Here is a 20,094-nt window from a genome sequence, read left to right as displayed (position 1 = left end):
CCTGGGACCCCCGGAGCCCCATGCTTCCCCGCTCTGCAGTCACACTGTGTGCACAGCTACCAGTGAAGCTGGAGAATCAGAATCTCCTTGCTCATGCCTTCTAGTATAGCCGATTTTCTTCCATCTAGAAGGGGCGGGAAGGGCACTGTTCCCAGGGAGGCCCTGCCACCACAGAGCGTTCAGGAAGGCATGGCTCGCAGGCAGAATTCTAGATCCTTCTGCCCTTGGCTGCATTTGACAGCTTGTGGGCATCAGGGCTGGAGTTTGCTCCGAAGGATCCCCCAGCTGCCGAGGGAACATGGAAACATGCTGCGGTGACGGGGAGTGGGTACGCTCAGACAGCGGCTCAGCAGCCCCCCCAGCGCCCACTGCAAGGGTGTGCGGGTGTGCAGACAGGCGCCGGGCAGACTGGCCTGGCCCTCCAGGAGGCCTGAGGTAAGGGAGGACAGGACGAGGTGCGTCCCTCCCTTCACAGAGAGGCTCTTCTCTGCAATGGCAACGGGACGGCACCCCCTCCCCATGGAAGTGGCCGGCTGGGCCCATTCTGAGCAGCCCTGGGGGGGATCGTGAAGTCACTCAAAAGGGGACCCGAGTCACTGCTCAAGCCTTCCAGGGAGCCCCCTGGGCTCCAGGTAGGGCGATCATTTGGACCCCGGCCATGACTAGAAGTGGAAGGTGGCAGGGTAGCCGACATTGACCGGACACCCTGCTACGAGACATGGATCGTCCCTATGCTTTTACTCACATAGTCTCGTTTTGCCAATCCAGAAAGAGAGTGAAGCCAGATGGCTGAGAAGGCGAGAGCCAGAGACTGAGGGAGATGCGGAGCTAACTTCCCACCAGGGTCCACGGGCCAGACTGGTGACCGAGGGCCCTGTGGACAAGACCCGGTATTTAGGGGTCTTTATGGGCTCGGTATTTATGTGCTCATTTACTGGGGAAACTGGCCTAGTGACGAACACTTTGCTGCTCTGTCTTGAACTCGGGGCAGGGATCTGAGAAGTAGGGCATTGCCTAGCTTTCAGCCTCCAGGTAGATGACTGCCCAGCAGCCAGGGCCCAAGATCTCCGTGGAGAAAATGACCAAACTGAGTCTGCAGCATGGGTACGAAGCTGGAGGAGATAGTCCCCCCTTTCCGCTTCTTCTCTTGCCCCAATCTTATCTGTACCCCGCACGACATCGAGAGCCAACTCTGCAGGTGCCTGTGTGCTGGGGTGAGAGAGAAGCAGGCTGGCTGCAAGGGGGACAGCAAGGGAGGCAGGGGCCAGGGATGTGGGCAAGACAGGTGTTGGGGGACTGGCTGTGCTACGAGGGACACACGCAAGCCCACACGCATGCCAAGGTCTCCAGGGTTAAGTACGTGGCGATGATCTGGCAGAGCAGGGAGAGCCTCCTGAGACCACATCCTGTGGGGCTATGAGTTAGAAAGCTGGGTGTGGCTGTGGGGCACCCTCATGGCTGGGGGGCACTGGGCCCAGAGCTCATCCTGGGGATACAGGGAGAGGAAGGCCAGCTCTCAGCTGAGCCCCACAGGAAGTGGTAAAGTGTAAGAAGACATGGCAGCTGTTCACGCCCACCCGGCAGGGAGACTCTCCTACCTGCCAAGGGCAGGCTGAATGGAAGCCTCAAGCTACCCCACAGAGACAGTATGACCAGGTGGGTCACCATCTGGTCCCAGGGGTGCTCTCTCTCCTGGGGAGGCCCTGTTCCCTCTTCCTCCCCTGAAGTGGCTGAGCCAAGAGAGGTTGGCCAAGGACCACCTCTGTTCACAGAGTGCTCCAGAGAAAGGCAGGACCTGGAGTGAATGGAGGGCAGAGTGTGTTAGGCTCCCCTTCGCGAAAAGGGTGGGTTTCCATGTCCCTTGGGAGCTGGGATTGAACCCTGACCCTGCTGTGGATCTGAGACCCATCTGTGTGTGTGAGCTCGGGGCAGGGGGGGGCGGGGATTTCTGGCATTTCCGGAGCTTGCTGGGAAGGGGGAGGGGTGGTACCTGTCTCAGAGTCTTGGCACAGCAGGAACAGAATCAAGGTTTCCTTAGGAGTTAGGAGGCTGGGTCAGTCTTTCCACCCTTCTGTGCCTCAGTTTCCCCATCCTGGCTAACCAGCCCACCTTGTAGGGTGATTTACAAAGATCTGTCACAGAGCAAGGTCCAGAGTGCAGGCCCAGGATGACCTAAGACTCTTCTCTCTTTTCATCTTGCCAGGTGCCTTGGCCCCTTGCCTTCTCTTTGATGACCTCTTTGGAACCATGGCGCCCTGGCTCTGGGGACCTGCCAGGCCAAGCAGGATGGTATCACTAGAATTCTCTGTGGTTGATTACATTCTCCCCCGCCCCCCACAACAGCTCCCCAGTGACTCAGACACACCCCAGGGCACTGGTTTCCTCTATACATGTCAGCAACATCTCAGAGTGGCCTAACCAAAGGGCAGCTGAATCCAATGGTTGGGCACATCACAGGGTGCTGGCTTCTTCCGATTGGGAGAGCGGAAGACGACCTGGGCTTCCATTAGTGGGGTGTGAAGGGTCTGGATCCACCCCTGCCCTCAGTGACCTTGGAGAAGTCTCTGCCTCTGGGCTTCCGTGGACTCCCTCAGGGGGGAAGATGGCCAAGACCTTTCGCTTCTACGAGGTGAGACCCCCTGGCTGCTGGGAGAGGGGATGGAGGGAGGCTCGGTGTTTCTGGCCCCCCACACCTTCAGAGATGGTCTTCCCCAAGTGCCACCTGCAGCTGCCACTGCCCTGCCCTGTTATTCAGGGACTCCAGGAGATCACTCTTCTCTGGGACCTTTGGTGACATGAAGGTCACTGAGAATGTCGTCAAGGACTAAACACGTGCTGCTTTCAGCCGGAGTCCCCGGAAACGAAACGCGTGACACACGTTCCAACAAAGAGGAGGCCTTCCTTCGCCACTCTGAGGTGTCCGGTTGCCTTGGACCCAGCACCAACTAACAGAAAGTCTGGAGGAGCAACCCCCCCCCCCCCCCCCGCCTCTGAGCCCCTACCGGAAACTGCCAAATCAAAACTTGTGCCACTCACTTCCTCCTGAATCATTTGGAGATCGTTGGCAAAGAAAGCCAGCCTCTCAGGCTGTCCCCGTCCACAGAGCTCACTCATCCCTCAGGCTCCCAGAGCGCACGGCCGGCTGGGACCCTCGCAAGGCAGGAAGTGGTATCCCGTTTCGCCACACCTGTGGTGTGCAATCACTTTTGTGCCCAATTCTTCCCAACCAGGCTCCACATTCAGACCCAAAGGGTTTTGAGCACAAGACCTGGGTTTCACATTTTTCATAACCCCCCTCCCATCCCCCACGGCCTGGCTCAGTCCTGGGGGGGGGGGTTGCCGAGGAGTGTCTACAGAGTCTGGCAACTGGCAGGGGAGAGAGAAACACAACAGCTGAACCTCAGTTGTATACGGGAGGCCTCCCCCGGGGTTGCTTTCCAGGCAGGAACGAGCTGCAGCCCAAACACCATCACTGCCACTGAGGCTGGGTGTGGATCTGGAGTGTTCCCATGGATGCAACCTGGGGAGCCAATGCCCTCTGGGCCCCTCACTGAGACAGCACATGGGCAGAAGCCCAGGAACTGCACATAAGCCTGGCTCTGCAGGTGGATGCTTTTCCAAGCAACAACCAGGAGGGCAGATGGGACTCTCCACACGCAGGTCCCCCAACCCTGCAATGTGTTAGCAGAGTGGGAGCTTGCTCTTGGCACTGGAAGGGGGATGGCATTTTTGAGGGGGAGGAGAAGTTGCAGAGAAAGAAGAAACCCCGAAACGACAGACCCTGGGACAGCTGTGGCCTGAACTTGGTGTTCTCACTCCTCGGATGTGGATGTATTAATTTCCATAAATGCTAATAGCCCATTTCCCCAAGAGCTATTACTTATGTCATCTCCCCTTGGATGCGGTTCAACACAGGACAGACAAATGAAGGGGAGAGAAGGCAGCCCCCACTGGCGGGTCCCCTGCTCCCCACCCATGTCCCCACCAGGCAGCTCGGGTCTCTTTCCTAAGGTGGCCCTTGTAACTAACTGCAGGGTCAAGACCCCCAGCCTTTAGCCCTGCAGTCGAGTTCTGTCAGGCCAGGAGGCAAAGAAAGTTACCAACCCCGAAAATGCTGAATCACAAAGTGAGGCTGAACAGGAAAGTGGGGGTGGGGTGGGGAGGGAGATGGTGGCCAGGGAGGAAGGCAGGAAAGGGTGCTAAGGGGCTTCCCACCTGGAGCCCCCCAGGATGCTCTAGGTGAAGCGCAGTCCCCCCACGGGATCCCCCAGGATAAGCGCCAGGAGGAGCGGAGCCAGGGTGTGACTGGGTGGGAGGGTGGCAAGGTGGGCAGGTACTCTGGCTGCTGCTACCGCAGCACGAAACGGTGCAGCTTCTGGGTCTCTGCATCCTGCGGGAGCAGCAGCAGGTAGGGAGGTAGGGAAAGAAGAGAAGCTGAAGATGGGGAAGGGGCTTAGGCACGGGGTGGAGTGGGGTGGGGTGGGGTGGGGTTGGGTGTGTAGGTAGCCCGAGGAACTGGTGCAGGAAGGAAGTGCCAAGGACCTGGGGACCTGCAAGGTGGGGGGAGAGCGCCCACCGAGAGAGATGTAGGGGCTAGGAGCAGACTGGATGGGAGGATGGGAACAAGGATCGGGAGAGAGAGGCAGGATGAGCCTTCAGAAGCAATAAGGAGAAGAGATGGGGAGGTCCGTGGCCAGGCGCGCTCGGATGGGGCTGCGCAGAGGCCGCGGGAAGGGATGGGAAGGAAGGCTGGGGGCAGGGGGAGGCGAGGCTGCAGGAAGGGGAGGGGGCAGAGGTGGGGAGGAGGGCACCCGGACGAGGGGAGGGATGAAGTTTGGGGCAGGGGTCGGGGATGGGAGCTGAAAGGTCGGGCGGGATGGGGGAAGGGAGATGATGGAGAAGGAGGTGAGCCGGCTGGAGAGGAGGTGAGGACGGAGGCGGGCGCGGGGACGCGCTGTGGAAGAGGAGATGGAGAATCAGCGCGGGCCTCGCGGGTGCCCGCCGCTGCTCTCCCGGCGCACGGCGGTGGCCAGCGCGGCCCGCCGGGGTCCCCCTGCACTCACCTGGGGGCTCCAGCTCCGAATCCTGTGCCCCGCTCCGGATCTTCCTTCCCGCCCTGCCCCGGCGACTTTAGCGCCCCCGAATCCCGCTCGCTCGGCCAGGTTCCGCCTGCAGCATCCTCACCTCGTGGGACGCCCTGGGCCACGCCTCTACTGTCTTCTCATTGGTTGGCCTTCACGTCAGTCATATTCCAATTGGCTGAAGGGGTCGTCGGCCATGCAAATCAGGACGGGCCCGCGGCTGCGCCGATTGGCTGGCGCTACGGGAGCGGAGCTCCTGGACTGGGGCTCTGATTGGTCCCTCGGGCCTGCCAGCAACGCTGACGCGGGGCGGGCTCCGGGCGCGAGCGCGCGGCGCGCCGCCTGCCAAGGCTACTCCCGCGGTGGTGGCGGACTGGGCGACCCTCTGCCGGTTCTCTTTCCTCTAGGCCTGCGGCTCCGGCGGGCTCCCGAGGGCACCGGCGGGGCTCTGGGTCGGTCGTGGGGGCACTTCCTCAACAGCTTGGGCCTCGGCGCGCCCGGCACGGCCGCGGCGGGCGGCGGTCCCGTCTCCTAGGTAACGCAGTCCGCGGCGGGCGGAACCACGCTGGCTGGCGCCGCGGGGGAGGTTGGACGGGGCCCGGGGCGCTGCGGGCGGCGGAGCGGGCTGGGGCCGGGGCTAGGGGTGCTCCGTGCGTCCCTCCGCGGGGACAGGGAGCCCGCGTCAGTGGCATCCCGTCCCCTGTCTTGACCCTTGGTGCGGCCCGGGGTTCCAGTGGGGCTCCTTGGGGCTCACCCTGCGCGCCCTCTGCCCTTGGCCCTGGCGTCCGTCAGCAGCCGTTCGGCTTAAGACGAGAGCGCGGTACGGACGACCTAGGCTTTGCTGAGACCCTGATGAACGTAGGCCCACTGCACTCGGCGTCCCGCTGCCCTTCCCCGGCCGGACAGCAGTGGGGGACTCCTGCAGGGTGTTTGTTCCCGGGTCGGGCCCTCATCCCCTGCTGGTGCATCCCAGAGCCGCCGCCCAGCGGAGATTGCGAGACTCTGGCTCTTGCAGGAGGTTCTGTCTGCCCTGCTGGTCCTGCCTTCCCTTCCGCTGTCCGTGTCGCTGACTTCCTGACCGACTTAAGAGCTGACCACCTGGGCCCCTCCCGCATGCTTGCTCTCCTAAGCGCTCCTAATGAGTCAGAGGCCCCACCTGTGCACATGTCGCCACCGCCTGTCTCCGTAGAAGACCGCTGCATTCTCAGAGCGGTTGGGTCTCCGTGTTGCGTGTGTCCTGTGATTGTGGACAGCCGGCTCCACTTCCAACCCAGTCTCCATCCCAGCTCGCTGCACCCTCACCACCTCTGTCATTTTCATAGATCACACCCTGCCTTCGTTGTGTGCTAACTTATCTCCTGTCTTTCTGCTTCACACCAGATCCATCCCGTGAGGGCAGGGAGCTGGTCTGCTACCTTCAGGGCGGTGTCTCCAGGCCCTGGCGCGTGGTAGGTATGCAAAGAAGATTGCTTGAATGAGCAAATTCAAGGCAGCGCTTACTAGACCTCACTTGCTCCCAGAAAACCTTCCCAAAGCTTTTTGGTCGCAGGCACCCCAAATCTTGTTCACTTCTTGGAAAGAAGCTTCCCTCAGCCTGCACAGCACCTCGTGGCTCCTGCCCGTCTTTCTCTGGTAAACCATTGGGAAACTCTGTCCCAGCTTACCCTGTTCAGCACCCAAGCCCCCTTTTCTTTCTGTCCCCTCACCCCCCTCTCCCCAACAAAAACAGAGACTTGATTAGGCTCATCTTCTGTGTGCTGCTCACTCTTGCTCCCACTGGATTTTTAGATTCTTTTTTTTTTAAGTTTATTTTTAAAAAAAAAATTTTTTTTTTTCAACGTTTATTTATTTTTGGGACAGAGAGAGACAGAGCATGAACGAGGGAGGGGCAGAGAGAGAGGGAGACACAGAATCGGAAACAGGCTCTAGGCTCTGAGCCATCAGCCCAGAGCCTGACGCGGGGCTCGAACTCACGGACCGTGAGATCGTGACCTGGCTGAAGTCGGACGCTTAACCGACTGCGCCACCCAGACGCCCCTTTTAAGTTTATTTTTGAGAGAGACAGAGACAGAGAGACACAGAGACAGGGTGGGGGAGGGGCAGAGAGAGAATCCCAAGCAGGCTCCATGCTGTCAGTGCCTGGACATGGGGTTCAAACTCACGAACTGCGAGATCATGACCTGAGCTGAAATCAAGAATCAGGTGCTCGACTGAGCCACCCAGGTGCCCCGGATTTTTAGATTCTTAACAACAGGGCACTTGGTGGGTCTTCACCATTGCATGCACTGGAATGGAATAGGTGAGCAGAAGCAGAGCCCTCTAGGAAACCTCCCAGCCCTCTCATCTTACAGGTGGGAGACAGATGCAGGGAGGGCAGGAGACTTCCCTGAAGCCTGAGGGCAGTGGGGGTAAGCCTGGGTCCTCAGCTGGTGTCTCATTGGCTTCGATTGTAATGGTCATATACGACCAGCTGTGTGACTTTGGCCTGGCCCTTTAACCTGAGTCTCACTGTCCTCGTCAGTGATATTTATCTACACAGTTGCTGGAATAACACACGTGGAAAGGCTTGAGAGGGCCCAGCTCACTGTGGGAACTCGTGAAAACTGGTGCGTTTTCTCGTATGGTTTTTCCCCCAGAGAGCCCTTTCCCTAGGCTCGAAGCATGGAGCCCTCGATGTTTTCTCTTTATTGTTTCCTCCAACCCCAGAGGTCCTTCTGTCTTTCCTCTGTAGCCGCCTTGATTCCTGCACGGCACAATTTAATTATACTTCATCATTGGAAAGATTTTCACTGAGGACCTAGCCCTGACCTCACTGAGCTCAGTCTTGCAGGACAAGAGAGATGGGGAGCCTCAGGGAGCCTGGTGACTTCTGTGACAGGCTCCCTTGTGGGGGAGCCACTGGAGGGGGCTGGGGGTGCCCACCCTGCGGAAGTGGCATCGGATCTGACTTCTAAGGATGTGTGTGGGTTTTCTAGGGGCCTTGTGTATGTGTGTTGAGGGGAGCAGAGAGGTCATGGTATCTATGAGGGACTGTAGCAAAGGCAGAGGGGTGGTGGAGTGGCGGAGGGTCAGGTGGCAGCTGTTCTGTGGGGGTTGGGAGGAAGGGGAGAGTTCTGTGCCTGCCTGGTCTCCACCCCCAGGAGCCTGTGTCTCCGGTGTCCTCTCTCCCTCCACCGCCCACTCGGACTGTCACTGTCTACCTCCACCTGCCCAGCTCACTGTTTTGGTTGGGTGGCTGTTCCCTTCAGAGCAGATGCCTTTCTGCCCGGTGTGGGTCCTGCTGTGCCGGGGGCACTCCCGTGGATGTGCGTTCCCTGCCAGGTGGACCAGAATGCGAGTGTTCCTCGGCACCTGCCGGCCAAGTGCGGTCGCCGGCAGGAGGGGAAGGAGGTGCCCTGTCAGGAATCTGGGCCAAGTGGGCAGGGTCTTCAGTGGCCTGCAAGGGGGGCACGGCCCCAGAGCTGGGCAGACCCTACAGGCAGTGTGCAGAGGCCCCATTCAGAGGCCTGAATGGCCTCTACACGGCGCTACACGGCGAGCTTCAGGCTGTCGCGGCGCTCGCTCGGTATGAATTAATGTCCCGTTTTTTTTTTTAAGTTTTTTTTAATGTTTATTTATTATTTTTGAGACAGAGAGAGACAGAGTATGAATGGGGGAGGGTCAGAGAGAGAGGGAGACACAGAATCTGAAACAGGCTCCAGGCTCTGAGCTGTCAGCACAGAGCCCAACGCAGGGCTCGAACTCACGGATCGTGAGACCATGACCTGAGCCGAAGTCAGACACTTAACCGACTGAGCCACCCAGGCGCCCCAATGTCCCAGTTTTATAACAAGTGCACGGGAAGACGTTTTCCCTAAGAAAAAAAAAAATGGGAGTTGACTTTATTGAGACTTCAATTAGATTTTATGAAAATTTTTTGAGTTCTGATGATGAGCCAGGTACCAAGGACACGGGAAAATAGATCCCTTTGTGCAGGTGGCTGGCCAGTACAGGGCAGGTGGCAGCCGTGCCTGTGGGAAGCCCAGCAGCTGGCCCTGGGAGCCTCCCAGAAGGTCTCTTGGGCAGGTGGCCCTCCTGCTGGGTGTCAGGCCTCCGCTGCTCGGAAGTGCACCTGTGTGTCCTGTGGCTTTTGTAATGGTACCACGTGCTGGGTGGCTCAGGACGACACAGAGTTCTTCTCTTTCAGTTCTGGAGGTCGGAAGTCCACGGTCCGTCTCACTGGGCCGAAGTCGAGGTGTGGGCAGGGCTGTGTGGGGGAGGATGTGTTTTGCTTTGTGGTCGCCTGAGCTTCCCTCTGACCCTCCTGGGTCCCCCACCAGGCCCGCCTATGGAGTCCAGGGCACTTTCCTCACCTGAAGGTCCTTAGCTTAATTTATCATGCCCCCAAAGTCCCTCTTGCCATGTGAAGTCACACATTTCTCAGGTTCTGGGGATTAGGACAGGGACAGCTTTGGGGGCAATTGTTTAGCACAGAAAGCCTTCAAGGGCTTTTCCTGGCAACTCGGCTCCGGTGGGAGTGGGGCTGCCTTCCGTCAGCCTGTCTCCACCTGGAGGTCTGGGTCCTCCCCACCCCCATCGCCGCCAGTCTCCCCTGGGCTGGCCTTGACCTCGGGCTCTCCCTGGAGCGGCAGGCGGCCCCTGGGGCTCCCGGCTGGCTTGGGCAGCTTCTGTCTTCTGAGCAGAGACAACCTCTCCAGAGGGAACCGTGGCTGGAGTCCCAGGGGAGACGGTGGTTTGCACACCGTGGGTCACATGTCATCTGTGAGCGCGCCACTAGAGCGCTCTGCCCATAATCGTGGGCGGCCTTCCCACACACGGGGTCGGGAGGGTCATTCCTTAAAACGGGGTATCGTGCAGACCAAAGTAACGCAGGACAAGGACCCCAGTGCATGCATGCTGTCCCGCTCGGGAACCGCCCAGATCTGGTTGCTGGGGTGGATGCCTGCCTGGGGGGGGGGTGGGGGGGGGACCCGGGGTGGGGGGCACTCCTGTGGAGGGACAGGACTCTGTTCCCCGGGCCCTCTGGTGTGGGGGAGCATCTCAGGCCAGTCACATCCGTGCTCTGTGGGCTCTGCTCCCCACACGCTGCACAAAAGCCCTCGTCCTTTGGGTCCCGCTAGAACAGCCCTTCATGCTTTACAGAATCGTTGAGGACTCCAAGGAGCTTAACATCTACCAGGATTTACTGTGTTAGGAATGAAAACAGAAATGTCAACAGTGTTATTGTTCATTTAAAGATAGCGATAGACCTGTTATGTGTTAGCCTGAAGTGTATTTTTTTTTTTTTACGAAAGCCAACTGTTTCCCAGAACAAAAAAATTAGCAGGAAGAGGGGTGGTTTTGCGTTTTCGTAAGTTTTTTTTAACGTCTGGCTTAGTAGGCAGCTGGGTCTCATACAGATTTCTGTTTTGAACCTGTTGAGCTATGTTGTTTTGGTCGTAGTCATTGAAAGAAACTTGGCCTCACTCAGAAGGGAGGAGTGTTTGGGTAAAAATTAGGGATGTTCTCCTCTGGTGCTCCACCAAAAAGCGGTAGTTTCTTGAACGTTTGTTGCCAAGTAGAGTTTGACACTCTGCCAGTGAACTTGTCATCCTCTGGTACCTACAGTCCTTTGATGTGTCCTGCACTTTGGGTGGGTCTTTTACACATGCAGGCTTTTATATCGTTGGGCCCTGCAAGCTAGGAGAATACTGGTTCTAAGGTAGGCTCCTCTTCTAAACAGCGCAGATTTAATCCTACAATTTCAAAAGATCCCTTTCCTTACCGTCACCATCCATCTCAGGAAAACCTTCAAGGAGCTGGAAGCTGTCAGGTTCCCGGGGGAGGATACCGATTTCCCCGATTCTGGTTTTTGCCTGAAAGCTCAATTCTTACAAGTTTTCCTTGAAGTGACAGACTCATTTTGTTCACGTCTGTCTGTCTGCGAGGTGCCCAAGTTCAAACGAGCACGGTTTGTCTCTGAGCTGGTCTTTTAGTAAAAACGGTGCTGCTGAGTGACAGAAGCAGCTGGTCCCCCGCACAGTGCACAGATCATGCCCAGCTGACCCCGAGCCGACCATCACCCTTCATTTTGTAGCAGAAGGGCTTTTTTGTGGATTTCCCACATCATCACAAAATATTAGAAATGTGTGTACTCAAGGGCCAAGAAGTGGTGGTTTTCACAGCTTTACCAAAGACATTTAAAAAAATTTTTATCTTTTTAACATTTTTATTTCTGAGACAGAGAGAGATAGAGCGTGAGCAGGGAGGGGCAGAGAGAGAGAGGGAGACACAGAATCCGAAGCAGGCTCCAGGCTCCGAGCAGTCAGCACAGAGCCCTATGTGGGACTCAAACTCGCAAACTGCGAGATCATGACCTGAGCCGAAGTCGGCCGGCCGCTCAACCGACTGAGTCCCCCAGGCCCCCCAACCAAAGACGTTCTTAAGTGAAGCTTCAGTGTCTTCTGCTGTGAGTGGTGAAGAACACCCAGCGGCCTGAAGGGTTTGGTGCCGTTGCCTTGGGGCGCCCTGAGGCCCCGGCAGCTTCGCCCACACAAATTGTCCATACAGAGAAAAAGGCCCATGACATCTGAATATTGTGGAAATATTTTTGACCTTGTGGAGCCCTTGACAACCCCGGGGAACCGCAGCGTCTGGGGACCACATTTAGAGAACCGCTGTCTTAGGAGACCAGATCACTGCCCTATCTTGCTTGTCATTTGAGTGTACAGGATTCAGCCTCTTATCAAAGCCAAGATTGTGTGTCAGCTGCAAGGTTGACAGTTCTAGAGAAGGTTCAGATCCCTGTCTGCCCGGAAGGCAGATGACATCCTCGATGAGCCAGGTCCCCAAGAAGCTCTTAGCACTCAAAACCTGTCCCAAATCGGCTTTGGCAACAAGGGACTGCCCATGTAGCTGAGCTGTCCTGGGTGGCTTTAGGGTCTCTTACCATGACACCTAGACCCACTGGTCCTTTTGCTCTGCTTGCTTTTTCCACGTGTGTCTCACGGAAGCTGCTCCCGTGGTGACCCCTGACAGCTTCACACTCACACTGATGACCTCTCTGCTTTAAGGGCTGCAGAAAAGAGTATTTCCTTCTCTCAATAGGAGCAGCAGAAGCTGTGAAATTTGCATCTCATTGGCTCTGACTGGGTCATGCCTCCTAGTCCCTTCCAAGACGGCCCTAGTCCCCAAGGCCTGGCACTCTTGTGTAGTGCTCAACCTCCGCAACTGTACAAAGCAGCCCTGCATGTGCCTGTCTCTATACCGGTCACTGGCTGAGGCCAGCCTAGTCATGCTGTAGTTGGGTCAGGACAGCCAGGACGGAGAGGCTATCCGGAGCGAGACGGGGCACGTCAACCCTGGGGAAAGCAGCATGGGGTTCGGAGGGAGGAGTGGCGAAGGGTGGGTGTTGGGGATGGTGTGGTGGGAGGTAGGAGACTTTCAGAATTGCTCTGAGCACCGTGGCCCTTAAAACTCCTTTATTTATTTGAACACAAATCACGCAGGTAATCCTAGAGGCCCGAGTCCTCCTCGGACTGGCAGAATGAAAGACTGGCTCAGGATTTTTGACCAAAATGTGCTGGTCCCTCCCCACCCGCAGAGAGCACGCCAGCCTATAAAGGAATCAACTGCGTTTCAGTGCGTCCTGAAGTGGCTCGATGGGCCGCTAATTAAGCAGGTAAAGAAATTTGCTATTTGTTGTCAACTGCATGTCGTTACTGTTCCAGCTGAGAGGATATTGATTTTCACTTATTTATCTGAGTCTTACCACTGTACCCATTACCTCGGGCTTTGGCAGTGTTTGGAGGCAAAGTGGCCCATCAGCAAAGAGAATACCTGATTCAGCGACTCGGTCAGCACTTTTGACACCGGGTGAAGGTTTCTTCTGCCCACAGCGGAGCAGTTTTAAAACCCCGGTAATCTGATTTTTCTTGGGTCCCTTGAGCCGGCATATTTGCACGAGGTGGGCTCGTGCACGATTCAACACCGCCTGCTTGCGGCCTGGCACTTAGAGCTGCCGGGGCAGAGCTCCGGGCATCCTGGCAGAAGCCATGTGCCTGGACGTACCACGGCCGTCTGCACACTCGGGCCCTTGCTCCGTGGCTCTGCAGGCGTCCGTGTCCTTCCGGGGCAGGGAACCTGGGGAGAAGCTGGTGCTCCTGCGCTGCCCGCGGGACAGTCACGTGATTGGAGGCTTCTAGTGAGGCCCAGTGGGGTGCGTGGGAAGGATCCAGACCTGCCAGTGCGAGCATGTGACTTTTTGTAGGGTTTGGCCTGGCAAGGCCGTGTCCTCCTCTGCAGGTGGTCCTAGAGCTGGTAGGGCGATGCTCCATGTCCAAGTCGTTGGGGAGCTGGGTCTGTAAGAGCTCACTGCCGCGAAGGCACCCACACCCTCTGGCTCCAAGCCCTTTGGTCCAGCGCCTGCTGTGTGTGGCCTCCGCGTTGGCCCCGCAGTAGCTGCCGTTCCCCCAGCTGTACCGCCCAGCACTCTCCTGTACCGGCCTGCTTTGTCCCGAAGCCGGGGCCGTCAGAAGAGGAGGCGGTCGGAGACCAGCGGAGCCGGTTGTGAGGGACGCCCGGCTCTAGGCGGCCGGCGGGGCAGACAGCCAGGGGGCTCTGCCTCATAGGAGCGCACGAGTCAGTGACGGCACTGTCTCTCTCCTAGGAGTTTTATGAAGGAGATTTTATTCATTGTCCCATTTTATTTCGTTTATTTGTATTTATTTTGGAAAAGGTGATTACCGTTGTTCAGAATTCACTAGGGTACGCCAGCAAAGTGTATCGTTCCACGGAGTCCCTAAGGCCCCAGTGTCCCTCCCTGGACACAGCCGGCACGACCTGTTTTTTGGTATAGCTTTCCAGAAATTGTAAGCAAATGCAACAAATGAATACACTTGTATTTTATGCTTTAAAAATATTCTTAGCAAGGTCTTACAGATGTTCATGTCATCACGTGAAGAATTCCATTCTCTCTTATGACAACATAGTATTTCTTTGGATGATTCTGCGTTTATTTATTCAGACCCTTATTGATGAACACATAGAGTTTTTTTCAGTTGTTTGCTGTCACAGATACAGCTACAATGAATAACTTCATTTACGTGGTTTTTTTCATGTACACATGTGTCTGTACAATGAGTCCTATAAGTGGGATTCCTGGGATTCAGAGCCACGTGTCAGAAGTTATTGTTTAAGACCCAGTTATAGGCTGTTTATAAAAAAAGCGTGCTTTAAACAGAAAGACGTGAACTGTATGTGTGACGGTAAAAGGATGGAGGAAAGATAGGCCATGTAAACCCAGGAGGAAATCTAAAGTCAATTTCAAGGTGAGGAGTATTACCAGAGATAAAGGGGCCTGCCTGCCTTCCTTCCTTCCTTCCTTCCTTCCTTCCTTCCTTCCTTCCTTCCTTCCGTCTATTTTGAGAGAGAGAGGGAAAGAGAGAGAGATTCCCACGCAGGCTCTGCACTGTCAGAAAGGGCCAGATGCGGGGCTTGAACTGATGAACTGTGAGATGTGTATGTGTACGTGCCTCTCTTGGGGCCTGTAAGACCACCCTCAGGTTCAGTGATTCATTGGGAGGACTCCCATGTCTCGGCACGTGGTCTGTCTCCCAGGAAAGATTTACTACAGCCAGAGGATACAGAGCAGGATCAGCCATGGGAGAGGCATGTGGGGGGAAGTGTGGGGGCAGGCACATGCTTCAGGGGTGCTCTGCCAGTGGAGCCCCACAGGGTGCATTCAGTTCTTCCAACAACAGTAATGACAACACGTGTGAAACGTTCCCAGCCAAGGAAGCTTGTTAGAGGCTCCGGACGTTTTGGGGACTGGTCAGGTGGGCATCTTCTGCCTAGGGGGTTCCCAGATCACAGACTCCCAGCAGGAAAGCAGGTGTTCAGCATAAACCACTTTGTACAGCTTAGGCAAAGTACGCAGTGATCGGCAGAGTGACGGGAACCCCCAGCCTCCAGCCAAGGGCCAGCCTCGTGGACCCACCTTTCAGAGCACACAGTTGGGCCAGCCGTGCTAGCTCTTCTGTGCACGGTACCCGGTAACACAGCTTCCAAACACGTGAAGCAAAATCGTGTAGAACTAAAGGGAGCGCTGTTCAGATTCGCTGTCACCACTGGAGACTTTTAACTCTCCTCTCTCACTAACTGATAGAGCAAATAAACCAAAAACCAAAAACCAAAACAGGGGCGGTGGGTGGCTCAGTCCGTTAAGCGTCCGACTTCAGCGCAGGTCATGATCTCACCATTTGTGAGTTCGAGCCCCGCGGCGGGCTCTGTGCTGACAGCTTGGAGCCTGGAGCCTGCTTCGGATTCTGTGTCTCCCTGTCTGTCTCTGCCCCTCCCCTGCTTGCACTCTATCTCTCTGTCTCAAAAATAAATAAACATAAAAAAATTTAAAAAACAAAAACAAACCAAAAACCAAAAAACGCCCCATAATGATTTGGAAGATCTAAACACCACCAACCACCTAGACCTGTCTGTTATCTCTAAAACACTACAGCCAACAAATAGAATATGCGTTTTTCTCAAGTGTGGAAACTTCACTGAGATAGGCCATATGCTGGGACATAAAAATAAGTCTCCATGGGTTTAAAATGATTGAAATTTATAGAGTATACATACGTCAACTGACTAGTATGGTATTAAATTAGAAATGAGCAACGAGATATCTAGAAAATCCTCAAATAGCAGAAAGTTAACACACTACCAACTAACCCATGAGTCAAAGAAGAAATCATGGGGAAATTAGAAAATATTTTGAAGTGAGGAATGGAAGAACATACCAAAATTTATGAGGTGCAACTATTTGAGTCCTTTGAAGGAAATTTATAGCTTTATATGACTATGTTAGAGGAGAAGAAAGGTATGAAATCAATGATCTCTTTCCTCCATCAGAATCTACATAAGAAGTTAAACCCGAAGAAAATAGAAGAAGGAAATGGTAGATTTCTGCTTACTTAGCAGAAATCAATAAATTAAAAAGGCAAATAGTAGAGACAATCAGCAAAGTTAGAAGTTGGTTCTTTGAAAAGCTTAATAAAATTGGCAAACTCCTATAAGACTGGTCATGAGCAAAGAGAGAGAAAACACAGATTACCAATATTAGGAAGGAAGGGAGTATTACAGTATATCTTACAGTATATCTTACGTTAAAATGATAGTCAAGGGAGAGGCACCTGGGTGGCTCAGCCGGTTAAGCTTTCGACTTCGGCTCAGGTCATGATTTCACATTCGTGAGTTGGAGCCCTGCATTGGGCTCTGTGCTGACAGGTCAGAGTCTGGAGCCTGCTTCGGATTCTGTGTTTCCCTCTCTCTGCCCTTCCCCGGCTCACTCTGTCTCTGTCTCTCAAAAAAATGAATAAATGTTAAAAAATTAAAAAAGATAATCAAGAGATACTATGAATAACTTGTGTGCCAAGAAATTTGATAACTTAGTTGAGATGGAGAAATTTCTTGAAAAGCACAATTTACCAAAAGTGACACTAGAGGAAATAGAAGATCTATTAAAAAAAAATTATTTTTGAGACAGAGACAGAGTATGAGCGAGGGAGGGGCAGAGAGAATGAGGGAGACACAGAATCTGAAGCAGGCTTGAGGCTCTGAGCTGTCAGCACAGAGCCTGACATGGGGTTCAAACCCACGAACTGTGAGATCATGACCTGAGCTGAAGTTGGACACTCAACTTACTGAGCCACCCAGGTGCCCTGAGGAAATAGAAAATCTAAATAGTCCTATATTCATTAAAGAAACAATTCATAAGCAAACATCTTCCTCCAAAGAAAACTCCAGACTTAAATGACTTCACTGTTGGATTTTATAAAATATTAAAAGAAGCAATAATATGAATTCTAGAACAAACTCTATCAGAAAAGAGAAGAGAGGATGCTTTCCAGTGTTGGTTTTTTTTTTTTTTTGAGCCCCCATAACTGATAACTAAATCAGGCGAGGATATCACAAGTACAGGCTAACGTCCCTCATGAATATTAACACAAAAAACCTTAAAATATTGGGACATAGGATCTAGTTAGTCCCTTACAATCAGATGGGGTTTAACACAGGAACCGAACGTTTTACAGCTTTTACAGTTGACTCTTGAACAGTATGCGGGTTGGGGTGCTGACCCCCTCAAAATCAAAAATCTGCATATAACTTTTGACTCCTCCAAAACCTAATTACTAATAGCCTGCTGTTGACCAGAAGCCTTCCCAATAATGTAAACAGTTGATTAATACGTATTTTGTATGCTATATGTGTTATGTACTGTGTTCTTACAATAAAGTCAGCTAGTGGAGAGAAAATGCTATTAAGAAAATTACAAGGAAGAGAAAACATATCTACAGTCCTATAATGTGTTTATAAAACAAAAGCACGTGTAGGTGGACCTGTACGGTTCAAATCTGTGTTGTTCAAGGGTCGGCTGTACATACAAGAAATCAGTGAAAAGACAGCACTTGAAAGAAGACTGGGGTGCCTGGGTGGCTAAGCATCCAACTTGATCTCAGCTCAGGTCTCGATCTTAGGGCTGTGAGTTCAAGCCCTGTGTTGGGCTCTATGCTGGACGTGAAGCCTCCTTAAACATAAAAAAAATAAATAAATAAATAAAAGAAGACCAAGTAGGAAACAAACGTAAAAAGCATAGTCTTACAAAGTTTATACGATTTCAGTTATTTTGGGAATTGACAGCTTTAGATGACAGCAAACTTCCCTGTGAAAGGTGTTGGCTAAAAATATTAACGTATTTTTGAACTCAGGATACTTTCTTAATAATTTTAGTATGTCTTTCTTGCTGTCCCACTTACCTTTTCCATTGAGTTTAACTTTACCATGAACGTTGATTGTTCTTTTTTGCTTTGGCTATTCCAATTCAGTTTGATGTTTCTTGGGCACCATTGTATATTTGCAGCTGCGTGGGGGACACAGATGACCATCCCACATTCTGTCTTCACACACCAGCAGAGACTGTTTAGAAACCTACCTGATTAGAAATGGGTACGGAGTCACATAGAGGTGGAAGGGTGGTTAGGGTCTGGGTTCTGGGAAGAGGGCTAGGTCAGCAGGGAAGGTTTGGGAATTAGCAGGTTGTGGCTGGTGCTTACATCTCTGAGAACGGGAGGAAGAGGAGGGAGAGAGAGGAGGAGGGGGGGAGAGAAAGGGGAGGGGGGAGGAAGATGGGGAGGAAGAAGAGGAGGGGGAAGGATTGGGAAGAGGGAGGGGGAGGGAGGAGGAGGGGAAGGGGCAGGAGGGGAGGGGGAGGAGTGGCAGGGAGGAGGGAGAACAGGGAATAGGGGAGGAGGGAGGAGGGGAAAGGAGGAGGAGGGAGGGGGTGGGGGGAGGAGCGAGAGGAGGAGGGAAGGGGAGGAGACGAATGGGGAAGAGAAGGAGGGTTAAGAGGCTGCTGGTGGCACCCTGGGCAGCATCAGCAGTGAGGGGAAGCTTAGGATCAGGCCCCTGGGGACAAGTGCACTGAGTATGGGGCAAGGTCTCGTTCTAGGCCCTAAGGATGGGGCAGGGAAGAGTATCCGGGAGGATACTCTGGGCCCTTATCCTCCCAGAGCTCACGCTTGGTTGGGGGCAGCAGAGAACTGGATGAACCCCGGGGAAAGGGAAAGCAAGGTCAGAGGACCGGCAGGGGTCTAGATGGTGGAGGTCAGGGAAGGCACGGGAATGAGGTTCCTGAGAAGAGGTAGCTGGGGGGAATAGGAGGAGGGAAGGGGATGTGGCTAGAGAGACAGGGGCCATGCTGAGAGAGGTGTGTGGAGGCCTGGGGAGTGGGGAGGTCCCCACAACTCCGTGATTGAAACCAGGCTTGGCTGCCTCCTCCCTACCTGTTTGCTGTCTTCGTGCTTCCTGGCTCCCAGCTTCCAGGGACAGAAAACACTGCCATCATCCTTTGCTAGGGACTAGGGACTAGGGACGTGGGACTCACGAGCGCTAGACCCAGGAGAAGCCTGGGCGCCGTGAGGCAGCTGGCCACCCCATCCTTAACCTGTTCTGTGGTTCTGTCCCTCACATCCGCATCCAGCCCATCCTCGCTGAGCTCCTGGTTGCTGGCTGGAGGGAGATGAAATTGACAAAATAATTGTGAGCTATTTAAGGTGCCCAGTGGGGGGTTTGATACACTGTACATTGTGAGGACCCCCACTGAGTTAAATGACACATCCGGCCCCTCCCTCTTCTCTCACGGTTGCTGCAGTTACACAGGGGGACCTTGTTTTATTTTATTTTATTTTATTTTATTTTATTTTATTTTATTTATTTATTTATTTATTTATTTATTTATTTATTTATTTATTATTAAATGTTTGTTTATTTTTGAGAGAGAGAGATAGAGAGCTTGAGCAGGGGAGGGGCAGAGAGAGAGGGAGACACAGAATCCGAAGCAGGCTCCAGGCTCCCAGCTGTCTGCACAGAGCCCTACACGGGTCTCGAACCCATGAACCGCAAGTTCACGACCTGAGCTGAAGTCGATGCTTAACTGACTGAGCCCTCCAGGCGCCTCAGGGAATATTCTTATACACATATTTTTATGGGTTTGTCTAAGGGTAGCCAGAGGACAAATTCTAGCTGAGTTGCTAGAGCAAAGGGTGCATCTGATCAGATTTTCAGTATTGCCAGATGCCCTCCATGGAGACGGTAACATTTTATATGCCCATGAAAATTGTACAAGAATACCTATTTTCCCCATCCTGTGGCAGAAGTTGTCAAAGTTTTTGATTGTTGCTAACCTGAGAGGTTAGAGGTGGTATATCATTATTTAAAAAAAAAAATTTGGGGGGCACCTGGGTGGCTCAGTTGGTTAATCGGCTGACTTCAGCTCAGGTCATGATCTCACGGTCCGTGAGTTTGAGCCCCGCGAGCCCCGCGTCGGGCTCTGTGCTGACAGCTCAGAGCCTGGAGCCTGTTTCAGATTCTGTGTCTCCCTCTCTCTGCCCCTCCCCCGTTCATGCTCTGTCTCTCTCTGTCTCAAAAATAAATAAATGTTAAAAAAAAATTTTTTTTTAACATTTATTTATTATTGAGA

The 20,094-nt window shown here is 53.7% G+C and overlaps 2 protein-coding genes across 8 annotated transcripts in view; one reads left to right on the top strand and one right to left on the bottom strand.

The window, feature by feature from the left end:
* Positions 1-5,201, bottom strand: part of KCNAB2 (potassium voltage-gated channel subfamily A regulatory beta subunit 2) — an 86,717-nt gene extending 81,516 nt beyond the window's left edge. For 3 of the 4 annotated variants that reach the window (XM_043573641.1, XM_043573645.1, XM_043573644.1), the window contains exon 1: positions 5,064-5,180. The gene's annotated coding sequence lies outside the window, so the exon portion shown is untranslated. Of the gene's footprint in view, positions 1-5,063 lie in introns of all 4 variants that reach the window. The other variant, XM_043573646.1, reaches the window with a different exon arrangement.
* A 175-nt stretch (positions 5,202-5,376) lies between these two features.
* The window catches only part of NPHP4 (nephrocystin 4), a 111,719-nt gene continuing 97,001 nt past the window's right edge, over positions 5,377-20,094 (top strand). For 3 of the 4 annotated variants that reach the window (XM_043573635.1, XM_043573633.1, XM_043573634.1), the window contains exons 1-3: positions 5,413-5,616; positions 6,462-6,529; positions 12,569-12,741. In XM_043573635.1, the coding sequence (XP_043429570.1) occupies positions 12,607-12,741 (135 nt within the window). In that variant the 5' untranslated portion in view covers positions 5,413-5,616; positions 6,462-6,529; positions 12,569-12,606. Of the gene's footprint in view, positions 5,617-6,461; positions 6,530-12,568; positions 12,742-20,094 lie in introns of all 4 variants that reach the window. The other variant, XM_043573632.1, reaches the window with a different exon arrangement.

The sequence above is a fragment of the Prionailurus bengalensis genome, chromosome C1, assembly GCF_016509475.1.
Source record: "Prionailurus bengalensis isolate Pbe53 chromosome C1, Fcat_Pben_1.1_paternal_pri, whole genome shotgun sequence".
Taxonomy (NCBI): domain Eukaryota; kingdom Metazoa; phylum Chordata; class Mammalia; order Carnivora; family Felidae; genus Prionailurus; species Prionailurus bengalensis.
Note: the sequence above shows the minus strand (reverse complement) of the source record. Positions and strands in the feature narration are given on the sequence as shown.